Source organism: Myzus persicae, unplaced genomic scaffold (assembly GCF_001856785.1).
Source record: "Myzus persicae strain clone G006 unplaced genomic scaffold, MPER_G0061.0, whole genome shotgun sequence".
Classification (NCBI taxonomy): Eukaryota; Metazoa; Arthropoda; class Insecta; order Hemiptera; family Aphididae; genus Myzus; species Myzus persicae.
In genome coordinates this window covers 381,540-396,314 of record NW_019104144.1, presented here as the reverse complement: position 1 = coordinate 396,314, position 14,775 = coordinate 381,540, and the positions used below count along the sequence as shown (strand labels likewise).

The window sequence follows — 14,775 nt, the reverse complement described above, 5'->3', positions numbered from 1 at the left end:
TAATATTAATATTTGTTATAAAACGAAATACGAATAGTTTTTTTAATTATTTATTAGCCTCTAGCGTTTATAAATGTGTACATTGGCCAGACCACAACAAAAGGTTAGACCACACTGATCTACACAATTAACCAGAATTCAAGTTTTTTAGTATATTGTCGTCAACTGTCGCATTGAATTCGATTTTCGGACAAACATGTTTATTATTATAAATTGACACTCTGACCTCCAGCTGGCGAAGTACGCTTTGGATGATTATCATCTTGAACTTGAGCGCATGTCATTAATAGGCATGCAGTTTCGTGTGGCATAACACGTTAGACCAGATTATGGCATAGGCCTAAACTGCACACGAGGTAATCGTAAATTTTATTTTAAAGATCGATGACCTTTGCTATTATGAGGATGGAAGGGAACTTTATAGTCCGGATGGATTCACAATAATATCAGTCTTCGTTATATAATCGCAGTAGACACTACTGTGTTTTTAAAATAAGGAATCATGGACTTGACTACATTTTGGGTGAGTAAACGTGGAAACAAATTTAACGAATTTGAATACATATATTTAATTAATTTACATTATATAATATCGATTAAAACAACTTAATACATCTTTTAAAAATATTGTCATAAAGTATCAATTCAGTAATTTTATTATGTAAGTAAAACAACAGAATTTGTTAGCCCATTATTTAAAATAGGTATACAATAATATTTTCATAAATAAATAATAAATTCTTATTATAATATCTGAACCGTTTTTTAAATAATAAAATGTCTTATCATTTTTGCTTTATCACTTTTAATTTTTATCAACTTAATTGTAAAATAAATTATTAATTATTGACTATTATTTATTTATAAATAATTTATCATTTAATATATGTTGCAATATTGTATTTGTGTACTTACCTAAGTACCTTCTCGTATGTACTTCAACATGTATGAAACCTTAGCATTACTGGTTATTGAAAATGATAATCGCTAAGTCACTTATTTCATAAATTTACATTATAATTAGTCATTATATTTATTTGAATTGCAATTTGTACACGTTGTTTTAATTCGTGTAATATACTGGTGTTAAATACATAGTGGTACTTAAATCAAAATCAAAATATCAATGAAATAAATTATCATTAGTTTAATATAAATAGTTTAATTTTTTCTAGTGCGTACCCCTAAATCCACATAAATAAAAGCCTAAACAGATTACATGCTCATAAATTAGTACTCTAAATGTAATTTACGATATCATAGTTTTTCTAGTTGTGTGTGGAGTGTAACACAGATGATAATTATTGAAACTAGGTAGGTAATGAGTAAACAAAAGGTGTATCAATTAGGAAACCGGCAGAAAAAGTTTCTTATAAGAGTATAAAATATTTTTAATTAATTTGAATTTAAACTGCATATTATAAATAATTGTTTTGTATTTCGATGTTAACAATTTAATAACTCATAATAATATAATAATATCTACTAAAATTTTTCTTATTTACGGACTTTAAAATATAATGTATCATAATTTATAGTGTTGTACTTCTCAAAATATAATTTATTATGCTTAAATCATGTTTGATTTATGAACACCTTCTATTTCTAGACATAGATTTTGGTGCATAATATATAGTAATGATGTAGAAATAGTTAATATAAAATATAAATTTATTTTCAGGTATAATATTTGCTTTTCTCAATAATGAATAATGGTGCTTATCAGATATCAATTTATATTCGTAGGTACTTAATTAGGTACCAGCCTAAAATTATAGTGTTATTGAAAGCATTGCAATTATTGCCAATATTAATTTATTAGGTACCTATGCATTTACACATTGGTATTAATTATTGGCCACTTAAAATATTCCTATAGATTAATATACTAGATATTTTTCTAAAATCGTATAATAAGTATGTAAATAATATAAAAAATTAATACTTTATTTTTATTTTTGCCGTTTAACTCCAATTCCTATATATTACGCAGACCGATATAAAATTGCATACGTGTTGTATAACAGATTCTTATAGCTGTAAGTATTTTTTTATTTCAACGTACGTTGACTCTAAACCGTAATACAGAGGCACACTCAGTATAATATCCCATAAAGATTTACAAAATTAAGTAACATAACAATGTAAGCACTGCAGTTTTCACGCCATGTTTAATTAGTTGAATATTCGTGAAACACCCAGTAAATTATAAAATGTAAATCAAAATGTTATTATTACAATACAATGTAACTCTCAGATCTGGTTAATGTTGAATGTAAAATACAATTAAATAAAACGGTGATCATGTTTACTAATTGCATACTTTTTTATACATACACATTTAGGTTCTTGTGGTTTTTGTAGTGTGTTACGAACAATCCAGCATCGCAAACCACGTCAATGTACTCAGCAAGAACGATCCTGGCAGATCAAGGTGAACCTCTTCATTATTACACGTGTATATAATTGACTGACTGTAACTATAAATATTTCTAGAGAAAGAACATCTATTTTTTTCGGCTTTTAGATTAGGAATTTCGAACACAATCAATTATAAATCTCAGATGTATACATGTATGTACATGTATATACACGCGGATTATCATGTTATAAAAAAGAGTAAATCGGGTTTTATAAGTTTGTACCACAGCTCTGAATTTTATGTATAGGAATCGGGATAATTGTATCACTTTAAGCTAACAGTGATTAATTTAATAGCATTGATAATTAATTCAACGGTGTATTAATTTTCAGACCAAAAAAATCAGTTGAAACGGAAATATATGTAGCACTTCCGCCGGATAACATTAAGACTGGCAAACAAGACACCCCTCCGACGTTGATACGGTTGGATCCAAATTCTCCAAACAAGTTCAAGGGCAAGTTTCCGACGCCAATCGAACGTTTTATTCAGCGCATACAAAACTATTTTTCCGTATACAATCCACCAGAGTACTTAAATGACTTGAGACCCGGTATCAATAATCCGGAAGACGATGGCGCGTACCCTCTAGAATCGTCGAATAATACACAGATAATACTTCCATGTAACGGCACGAGCACGATAGTGATCATTCCAGTACCGTTGGAAAATGAAAACGTTTCTTCCGATCAAAATTCATATCCAGACAAACCTGACAATTATATAATAGCGCCAACAACATCGAAACCCAATTGCCCGGAAGATATAACTACAACAAGTCCGAAATGTCCTGAAGTAACTACACCGAAACCTAACTGTCCGGAAGTTACTACCCCAAAACCTAACTGTGTTGAAGTCACCACCCCAAAACCTAACTGTGAGGAAGTCACCACGCCGAGACCAAAATGTCCAGAAGTTACTACTCCGAAACCGAATTGTCCGGAAGTAACAACTCCGAAACCTAATTGTCCGGAAGTGACCACTCCTAGACCAAAGTGTCCAGAAACCACAACTCCGAAACCCAACTGCCCGGAAGTGACAACTCCAAAACCGAACTGTCCAGAAGTAACCACTCCAAAACCTAAATGTCCGGAAGTTACCACTCCAAAACCTAATTGTCCGGAAGTGACTACTCCAAAACCGAACTGTCCAGAAGTAACCACTCCAAAACCTAAATGTCCAGAAGTGACCACTCCTAAACCTAAGTGTCCCGAAGCAACAACTCAAACAACACCTTGTCCCCCCAAACAAAGTTCAACAGCAAGTGATCCAAAGCCTATATCGGGATACGGACCTACTGAAGCTCCTCCGTTGAACTTAGTAGCTCAGCCAGCTCTTGGTTCTACCGTTCTTTATTTTTACAAGAAACCTACAACCTTACCACCGTATAACCCACCTGTTTATAATCCGCCAGTTCCCGCATATTACATACCGAATACTCAGTTACCTTACGAAGAAACTACAAGAGGACCCAAGTCACCTATCTTACGTCTAAAACAGTTGTTATTCCCACGTTTGTATGCAGCTTTTCATCCTGACGAATATTGAATAACTGAAATTATATTATAATGTAAGACAAAAAAAAATATTTATACGAATTACGAACGTGTTAATAACACACGTGAATATTAATAATTTCTTATTTAATATCGAGTTAAATGTATTTTAAATTATTATTTATTTATACTATATAAATATATATTATGTCAATAACGGTAAAAACGTGACGATTTCACTAACGCCATGTAAGTACCAATAACACTTTAATATATAATAAATTAACGTCATGCGTTTATATGTGTCAAATGTGATTTCAAATTTGCATTGGAATTTTCTAAACTCATATCGTACTGTTTGTTCCCTGTAAGAATGAAAATACTGAATAGTTATTTGTATTTTGAAGTCTTTAGTATTTTTTTTATATTTTATGTTGGACGTACTTTTCACATACGACTTCCCTTTTCTGAAACCTGCTCCGGCGATAGCTATAATCTCCACACTGAATATATTTGAAAAAGAAAGTCCTTTCAGTCTACACGCGACTCTCGTGCGATCGTGATACCACGTCTATGAATTACTTTAATTGAAACAAGTCTAAATGCATGTTTAAGTTATTGTTTACGTCGTCCAGGAAATATTTAAAAATAATTATTAAAATTAAACACAAATCATAAAAAATTAATTAACCTCATAAAAACACATAATGAACGGACACGGGATAAACAATCTTTACTATTGTGTGAGTAATATTTATTTATTTTTAATATATTCTTAACTCATCGAGATTTAATGCATTTTTTATTATGTAGACTATTTAATTTTAAGAGATATCTATGTACTTATATTATAAAAAAATATAATATTTATTTAATACAGATTTAAAATAATTTACCTATGATTTCTTTTTTAGGTAATACCTTACGCTCAATATTATTTTTTGGAATATGATAACTTATATTAATTAATCAATACTAAATAGAAATGATTTAATATACACAAATGAGCTAAATTTATTCATATTATACAAAAAGCAATGAATCTAATTAAAAAGTACAACATTTATTTTATTTTAAAAAGTAATTTTCCACCTTAGATATTTAAAATTTAAATTATCAAATTCGAAACAAGAATATTTTCAAAAATACCTAACCTATAAATTATATTATGCTACATCTACCGTATTTTTGTATTATCGATACAATAAAATTGAATTTAAGTTTATAGGTGTGTTTGAAATTTTATTGATACAATATAGAAAAGGTAATTTTACTAATATTGATAATAATGTGCATTCCTTGTAATTAATACAGTAAATATTAATTTATTAATCAAAACATTTCAAACATATTTTTTTTTTTAGTTATGAATGTTTCAGATTTTATTTATACTTATTATGCATTTTTAAAACCGAAATTCTAAAACACAAGACGTAAAATTATATAAGCTAATAAGTTTAAAAAAACATATATAATATATTATCTTAATTTTAAAAAATGTCAAACGCACCTTAGAAAAGGTAACATTTTTTAGGAAATAGGTTGAAAATATAATTCAGCTAAACATCAAATAAAAACCATTGTTCGTGAATAATTAATGTCTGTAACTATTAAAATCCATACCTAGTTTGTATTCTGGATTCTTTGGTTGTGCCTACTATAATTTTATTTGGCTTGTAAGTCAGACAGTTAGATAGTTAGACAGATACTAGTAGTTTGGATTGTACCTAATCCATATAATTGTTTATTATACCAGGATGATCCATTAAATGTTGGTTATATATTATAAATGTATAGCTAACCAGCTGACCCGGCAACCTTGTCCTTCCCTTTCCGGTTGGTGAGAGATTAATGTGTTACCAATAAATATATCTAACGGGAGTCTGAAATAATTATTTATCAAGAAATTTTTAATTATACAATACTGGATGTATCTTAGTATTTCATACACTTAGTAAATATCGTGATGTCAATACTTCGAGGAGTCCTACAATGCTATTTTATTGTGTACATTACATTCCATTCAGTATGATCACTTCTGCAAATAAAATATGCATTTAGCTATATGTAAATAAAAGGAGGAAACACGACGAGGGTCTAAAACACAATAAACATTGTCATTCGTTATTTTTTCGTTTTGAATTCCAATTACAACAATTTAAAACTTTCTCCTAGACCATAAGGTAAACATAAGCTGTGACTCAGGAAGTATTAATCCATCATAAATCTCCGAGTGTCTCGAGAGATGAGATAAAATTCCCCTGGGAAAACACGATAAAGCCTTGAGCCACATAAATTATTATTATACGTTTTAATCAATTAAATGGTGGTACAACATAATATTATGAAATATTATACTGATTAACTGTAAAAGAAAATATCCATAACTAGTAGGAGAGATAAAAACATAACAATCTTATGATGAGGTTCTAAATTTATTTAGCCTGATTGTTGGTTATATTTTTAACATAGTTATGTTTTTGGGCTGGACACAACTTTTTTTTTGTCGATTTTTAAGAGGCTGATTTTTGCAACACTTTGTTTATTGCCACAGAAATGGAAATCGATAGAAATAATAAAAAAAAAATTAAATTAAGTTCATAACAAAATTAATTCAGCATGTCATAAGAAATTTTTCTACTGCACTATATGTATCCAAAAACTTAATATCTTAGATTTATCAAATTAACTTGCAGAGGAAAAATATGTTGCAGCATGCTACTTCTAATATAAAAGAGTTTTTTGTGTCTGTTATCACATTTGACTTTAGGCTGGAAAAAACTTCTTTAATAATTTTCATTATTTTTGTTTGATGTCGTTACTACATTGGTAGGGAGAAGGAAGGAGGTTTGATCAAAAGTAGAAAAATTGATGGTTGTTTACAAAATAATTAGGAAAAAACTAAAAAAAAATTCTAAAAACGAGAATATTTACTCAATGCCGGTTGACAAAATCAATTTTGTTTTGAATTGATTCAAAAAGAAATAACTGTAGATACTTTACATTTTCAGGAAATATATCTATTTGCTTTTTCTAGACATGATATAATTAAAAATAATATTTAGGATCTTTTTAATATTAGTATGTCGTAGCTACCACATTATATTGGTGTCATCTTAACACGGACATATTTTTGGGCTGGTAACAACTTTTTTTCTGACCGATATCAAGTTAGAGGACCTAGGTTTGCCCCTGGCATACTATTATGATTAAGTACTTTGACATGATAGCAATCTCGTTTTTTAAAAAAAAAACATATTTTTATTATGAGGATCCGTAAAACATTTCTATGATTCATTGTTTTTCCCTGCAACCAAAAAAATATCAAGTTTTTTTGAATCTGGTTTCTCCGCATTTTTATACACTTAAATAAATTGAAAACAGGATTATTTTTATTTATAAATAAAATGAGCTGATTTGAATTGTAAGTTGTAAATGTAAAGCCTTAATATTATGGCCGATACAAAAATATTCCAACAACTTTCAATTATGGAAAGTGGAATACGGGGGCGTTCCTCAACAGTTTCAAGATAAAATAAAACACAGCACTGTATGATTAATTGAATAAAATTATTGTTAACATTTTTCTTATATTTAATAAAATACTTAGAGATATTTACATGAGATTAAACAGTAAAGAAGATTCAACATAAACCTTGATTTTTCTGTCTGATAAAATTCTCATTTACCGTAAGGACGTAGAAGACAATTAATAAAACTAAATATTTACGTGATGCTCTACCTACGCACTCACGAAACAGAAATTTCCAGTGGAGGGAGGGCTATAAATATGTTAATATGTCTCATAAAAACAATTTTCTGTTATATAGTGTACCAAACAAAAGTTATATTTTCTACCACTTATTTTTATCGTTATATTTTTAAAGTTTTTACTTTTTTGAGCGACAACGTGTTTTTTTAAATTTGATATTCCAAAGCAGTATATTATAGCAGAGTATATCGAAATATAAAATCAAAATTCGGAAGTTATAGTTATCATATTATACATAAAAATGGAGCCAAAAATGTATAACAATTCATCAATTGAGAACGGCTGGGCCGATTTGGCTCAATTTTTTTTTTAACTATTCGTAATCACTAGGAAAAGATTTTTACGAAAAAAATTTTGAAAAACCCTTTTTTTAAATTTTTTTTTTTTAAATGTTTTTGATGATTTATGTTTTGAGTTCCTGAATGTTTTTTCGAATTGTAAAAGCTACAGCAAGCTTTAGCTTATACAATTGTTCATATGACATAATTAATTGTTAAAATGGGGCCCCTGGCCAACACCAAAAAAATGGATCAACATGGAGAAATATATCGTGTATTGAATATTAGGTATTAATATTATGTTTCACTATATAAAGTAAAGTTTAAACTTTGTAAAGTGATAATTTTCGTATCGTTTTTATTCCGTTCGATTTTATTTATAGTCGCAATATTCTCTTTACATAGATAGTAGAGATAAAATTTAGGTTTTATCTATAGGTATGAAATATGATTATTCGATTATTACTTCATTTTCCATTTTTCGTTTTTGGCGTTACCAGAAAAATTGCGTGAGTACAATTTTATTTTATTTTACTAATTTAACAGGACAGTGTCCTGGATGGTTTAGATTCACAATTGTACCCGATAGGTCCGACCCGGGGAGTTGCTCAAAAAGAGATTTTAAGATTTACGAAGAAAATATTTGTTTATATACGGTTCCTATTGGTTATAGGAGAAATATAAATATATTTAGTAGAAATGGTTATTTTTTTTTGTTTAGTGGTTGCCTGTAGTTGTTCATCGGGCAGATCAGGTAAAAGCATGCATACAATTAAATTTTCGCACATTGCCTACCAAGGTAGCTGAGTTGCACTTATAGCCGCTCAACAGCGTATCCGCAATCAAAATAAATATAAAACATATTATTAAATAATAATTGTCTATTATACACAGCAGGTAGGCATAATATACTGCTCGAATTATCACCACCGAGTCTCATATAGAGTTGGAATTTTTAACGGGCAACAAAGTGCACGGGATCTGCTGGTTTAGTTATAATATTGGATCTAAAGTTCGGATAAGCGGAGTTGTGGACCAGTATTTTAAGAATTACCTCTGTGCAATTCTACTCCGTTCGTCTAAACTTAAAATACTTATAAGTTATAACTCATAAACTATGTATTATATAAATGTGTCAGAACCATGAAATCTATCTCTTGTCATAACTAGGTTTTCATTTTAATATATCACACAAGATTTTTTACACAATTTTTCAATATAAGTTGTATTTTAAAGATACTTAACGTTGTACACAGTTATATGTTACCTATATAAATATTTAAATACCTTATAATGAAAAAAAATGACTTGACCGAAAAAAAAATATGTAGTTAAAAAGAAAATTAAATTATGTAGGTAGATATTTTCTCATTACACGACGCCGCGCTTAGGATACGAAATAACGATTGTACAATTATTAGTGTAAAGCAATAATTTTGCAATAAAACGTGTACTTATAACCATTCGAAATGTTACATTTATTAAACAACGATTTAATTTTAAAATCTAAAGTCAGATTAAAAAATTATTTGTCGAAATTATGAGTTCCTACTAAAATAGTGTTTCGTGGGTTTTATACTTTACCATTAAATAGCAATATACCTAATATATTAGGTATATTTTATTATAGCTTATTACGTTTTATTTAATTTAAACTGGTTTCTGATTGTAATAGAAATTTAAATACAAAATAGATCCGGTATCTTTGTTATACATAGGTATGATGAATGCGATGAAAGCACATCGTATGTGTGAATAAAAATAACATCTTATAAAGTTATATATCAGATCAGTTGTAGAGTAGAACGATTGTAAATACAAAGATCGTAAACAAATTTGGTGAACATAAACAATTTTACGCTCGTGGCATTGGCCTAATAACCCTGAATGGTATTTATTATAATAAATCGTTGTCGAATACAGGATATAAAAGAATACGATAACATTTTATTAGAATAATAAAACTCCTGAGTAGAGGTACAAGGTTTACCTACTTACGAAAGCCGTACCCGAATTGGTATATTAATTAAATATATCAATAATAATTAATTGTATTACCCCCATCTACTCGCATTATAACGATAATTATTATTTAAAAGTAAGAGCTTAAATATTTTAATATTATCGTGTTAAATCGAGTGGGGATTTATCATGAAATGTATACTTTCAATCAAGGCTGTTGATGCTATCTACAGTCGTGACTTCAGTAAGAGAATATAAATAATAACAGTTGTGATAACACCAGAGAGTTTTGGCAATTTAAGATTAATAAAGCAAACGGCTTGAATAATGTAATCAAAGCCCGGTGAACAATACTAACAAACCAGTTTTAGAATTTAATTGATTTTAATGAGAAAAATACTTGGCCATAAACTCAATAGGTAGTTCAAAGTGCAATACGACTGTTTTTCTCGTATGGAAAAAAACTCCTTTAAGGATGTTATATTCTACTTAAATTATTAAATCGTGATCACTGCAGCCTCGCGGACAATCGCCTGTGCATAGGTAACACATAAAGTGTTGCTACTTACTAGTCTCATCGGTAGTCGTCGTGACATTTCCACTTTCTAGGATTTTCCACTTAAACCGAATCAAACGATGCACGAAAACCGGTTCTATTTCCCGTGCTTGTAAGTTGTAGATGCGTTTGGAGAAATGAATAATATTTGAACATCTCTTTTATCTATAATAATAAATTACTTTTATGTTCAACGATATAATATAGTATATGTTCAGCCATACGAAATAGCATTAAAGAAATAATCATCATGGCCTAAGGAGTTATTTAAAAATCACTGTAAAATGAATCTTCTTTACACTCGGATAATGGGTTTCTATTGTACCTAATGTTTATGTTTCAAACAACTATGTACATTTAACATTAATCAATATAAATAAGTACCTATCAATTTATTTAAATATTTGATATTGGATAATATGTTATTTCAATGCATTTGGATGGAACTGTATAAATTGTTTTAACAAAAAATGTCTTCGTTGAAATATAGGTAACTAACTAATTTAGTTTTATCAAATATAATGAATAATGATATACCTGGATGTATTTCAACTGAACACTTGATTTCATTTTTTAAATTCCAACTTATAAATGGAACAAGGTAGGGTATTTTTATAACTATGTGTTGTTATACTTAATGTTTTAAGCACAATTTTTCACCGGATATACTTATATAACTGGAAACTGGTTAGAAAATGATTTAATAAATAACACAATATGTGTATATGTAGTTACAAATATATTTACTTACCATTACTATACCTAATAATAAAAGAAAACACATACATAAATACGAACTACTATATCGTGTAATGACATATAATAATTATAGTCGGTGGATAATTTTAACAGAACGTTAGAATGCTAATAAAAAGCCACTAATAATATAATAGTATGATATATTAATATACCTATTATAATAAGGACAAATATGTTGTATTATTAGTTTTTTTGCTTGTTAGTGTTTAGGTGTTATTATTTATTTCTATTATTACGGTAGTTATATAGCGTGTAACTCATCACAGTATCACACCCATTACTCTATTATGTTTATCAATAATTATTATTATAGGAACATCATCCTCCATACTATCCTACTGGACATCATTAAAAACATAATTATCTGTTCAGCTTATTTTAAATTATTATTAGAAAGAAATAGATCCGGTCCTACAAATGGAAGAGAGAAGACAGAATCTTGTTGAACAATCAAATAAATATTTTAGACTGGCTCACTGTGCTTATGAAAGAGATTACTATATACCCAAAAGCTTATCACATTTTAACTTTTGAAAATAAAATTTGGTTCATGTACGCATGTTCCCATATGATCATAAATATTTTTTTCTTAAAGTGGTATTTAAAATAATTTAAAATACAACTTTTATTTTCAGTTGGTGATTTTCACGTTCTTTTGCCTGAACATATTGCAAACTAACGCTGGAATTTCGGCTCTATTGAGAGACACGGGAGTGATTCCGGCAGTACCGATTGCAGATTTGAAAGAGACAGCGTAAGTAAAAATATCTAAAATAATTATATGTATATAAAATGTACAAATTATTATGTATGTATAGGTACACTGTACATAATGTAGTAAAACTGATTGTTAAATAATAAAAGTACCAAATAAAAAATGACTATGAAAAAGTATTATTATTCTTAAAATACAATCATAACATAAAACTTTAAACATAAGGGTAGCAAGTCCCAATCGATTTTCGTGTCTTTTTTTGAAAAAAAACCTTTAAAGTAGATGCAATGTCAATGTGCATATACAATATACTTTTTTTCAAATAATCAATTGTTTTTATATTTAGATGGTTTTTAAACTTTTTTAATTACTTTTTTAAATACCTACTTCGTATGCTGTATTTTTTATCTTCTGAAATGGAATATTATTTTCATGAAAATATTGACGTAAGTACATCAAATACTCGAAGCTTTTAGATTGAGAGCGGAGCGATGGATGTATGATTTATTTTAGAATGATGATGGGTGATGCGTGGGTGTGTGTTTTCTTTTTGTGTCTATTATCACTTATCACCTTTTGAAGTTGTAAAAACGGTGGATTTTCAACCGTAATTTCAATTTTGGTGGGAATATTAATTGGTTAATATTGGGGGGGGGGGGTCAAAACTACTGTGCACCACTGCGACTCCGCTCATCATCTAACCGTTAAACATTAAAATAAATATAACAACCATTAGTTCAAAACTAGTTATTTTTATAGGTACCTACCTACTCGTCAACGTTTTTGTAAAAAAAAAATATTTTTCCTGAAATTATTTATGTTTAATGGAGAGGTAAAAAAAAAATGACACGAGTTTATTATCATCATCATTATTATTATTTTGTTTTTTAATGTTTTGAAACAGGACAGACGGACCACAACTGGCTAGAATTTTCTACTCGGCAGTGGGCAACTTTGTCGAAGCCGTTCCCATTTTCCCGATCACGTTCAACGTACCCGACATTGTGACCGCTTTCGGTGGATTGCTGTCGGGCATGTACAATTACATTACCGGGAATGACAGCGAAGGAGGGTCACAACCCAAAGACGTCTTCGGAGCCATGCTCAACATCTATAGGCACATCGCCGTACAAGAAGACATTCACGATTTTGAGTTCATGACGTAAAACACTAGCATAATAAAGACAATATACTTGCCCAACATGAATTAATATCGAGAAGAGCAGGAGGAGAGTTAAAGTCGTCGTCGTCGTCGTCATCGTCGCCGCCGCCGTCATTTTTTCGTTTTCTTTTTTCTTTTAAGCGCGTCATAGTATTACAATATTGTCTTACAAAACGCGCATTAATATTTAAATTAAGTGAAATTTATTCTGTTGATTAATTCGACACATCTTCGAACAACTTTAGACACATTGTACACCAACATAATATATTTTGGGTATAATACTGCCCACCGTGTTATGTACCTATATATATTTAGAGATAAATTTAGTATTAACATTTTACTCTCACCATGAAATCGAGTAGGTGCGAAACTTGCCTACTTACTACTTAGTACTTACATTTAAAACTAGATTTCTTATAACTACGTTGTTAGCATATCATATTATATTTCAATTCTGATTAGCCTATAGTATTATCCCGTTTGATATTTTTATCGTAGGTACTTTCTCGTTGTTAAGATTTATATTTTTAGATCCATTTTTTAATTATTTATTATTATTAACGGTAGGTGTTTCTACACTGAGTATACGAGTACCGACGTCTACCGACTGTCATACTAGTCGACATGAACGATAATAAAGATAAACTATATTTAAAACAACATAATTTAACTTGGGAGATAGATATTATTGTGTTATCTATTATCTACTATTTAATACGTTACGTCTCGACACTAGTAAACTGCGACTCTATGCGACCTCATTTATAAAGGATTTGGCGCCAATTGAAATGTAAGACAAACCTGTAAGAGAAATAAGATGTTAATATTACTGAATGTATAAATACAACTATATATATATAAGTATTAACTATTAAGTAGGTATCGAATAGAAGTAGGTAACTATCATAGACATATTAATAAAATAATATTATGTCTATAAATATTAATATGTCTATGGTAACTATTGTCTATATAATTTAGGGTGGTATGTTTTTTTGTATATAGTCTCAAATATATGTCATTTATTGGGTAAACTAATGAATCTAAATATTGTATAAGATTATTTTAAATGTTTATTAGGTATAACAGTTAATAATTACAACGTGTTATGAAGATTTAAGTTTTAATGTTTTGATGTATAAGTATGGCAATATGTATTTATTTATTTATTCAACATAAATATTAAGATTACTTTACTTATTTATTATTGTTTGTTCATTAAAAAATGTGGAAAATTAGAATATTATAAACTACTAGTTTTTGAGTTATCATTAATTTATTACTTTCCGTGCCATAAGGATAATAGGGATGTATTTATGGGGGCTATGATGATTTGAGAATTTTAGTTATTTATAAACAGTTGTGTATCAACATTTAATAATTTGTAAAAATTAGCCGAGTTTAATAAATACAAGATCCGAGATGAACTATTAACTATACATACTTTAACTATATATTTGTAAAACAATTTTTAATTACTTAAATCCTTGGTATAAACCTTTTATGGCTTTGAATAACTATACGAAACTAGGTACTTATTAAAATGTTATTTTAGATGCACAAACTTTTAAAAAAAAAATCATGAGTCTAACAATTTACAGACACTTCTTAAATTGCATAGAAAATTATAAATCGAAATAATTTAAAATC

At 28.8% G+C, this 14,775-nt stretch overlaps 2 protein-coding genes across 2 annotated transcripts; both read left to right on the top strand.

Moving 5' to 3' along the window:
• The first annotated feature begins 275 nt into the window (after positions 1-275).
• LOC111039211 (extensin-like) lies at positions 276-4,217 on the top strand. Its single transcript, XM_022322590.1, has 3 exons — positions 276-523; positions 2,346-2,434; positions 2,755-4,217. The coding sequence occupies exons 1-3, from the start codon at positions 503-505 to the stop codon at positions 3,968-3,970; spliced, it is 1,326 nt and encodes a 441-aa protein (XP_022178282.1). The 5' UTR covers positions 276-502; the 3' UTR covers positions 3,971-4,217.
• A 336-nt stretch (positions 4,218-4,553) lies between these two features.
• On the top strand, positions 4,554-13,793 carry LOC111039212. Its single transcript, XM_022322591.1, has 3 exons — positions 4,554-4,661; positions 11,881-11,999; positions 12,865-13,793. Exons 1-3 carry the CDS (start codon positions 4,626-4,628, stop codon positions 13,124-13,126), a joined length of 417 nt encoding a protein of 138 aa, XP_022178283.1. The 5' UTR covers positions 4,554-4,625; the 3' UTR covers positions 13,127-13,793.
• The last annotated feature ends 982 nt before the right edge of the window (positions 13,794-14,775 follow it).

Excerpts from the sequence above, each read along its gene's own strand:
- LOC111039211 (XM_022322590.1), top strand. The coding sequence starts at position 503 with ATGGACTTGACTACATTTTGG. Across the intron at positions 524-2,345 it reads TGGACTTGACTACATTTTGG|GTTCTTGTGGTTTTTGTAGT; the intron begins GTGAGTAAACGT and ends ATACACATTTAG. Across the intron at positions 2,435-2,754 it reads AACGATCCTGGCAGATCAAG|ACCAAAAAAATCAGTTGAAA; the intron begins GTGAACCTCTTC and ends ATTAATTTTCAG.
- LOC111039212 (XM_022322591.1), top strand. The coding sequence starts at position 4,626 with ATGAACGGACACGGGATAAACAATCTTTACTATTGT. Across the intron at positions 4,662-11,880 it reads TAAACAATCTTTACTATTGT|TTGGTGATTTTCACGTTCTT; the intron begins GTGAGTAATATT and ends TTTTATTTTCAG. Across the intron at positions 12,000-12,864 it reads GCAGATTTGAAAGAGACAGC|GACAGACGGACCACAACTGG; the intron begins GTAAGTAAAAAT and ends GTTTTGAAACAG.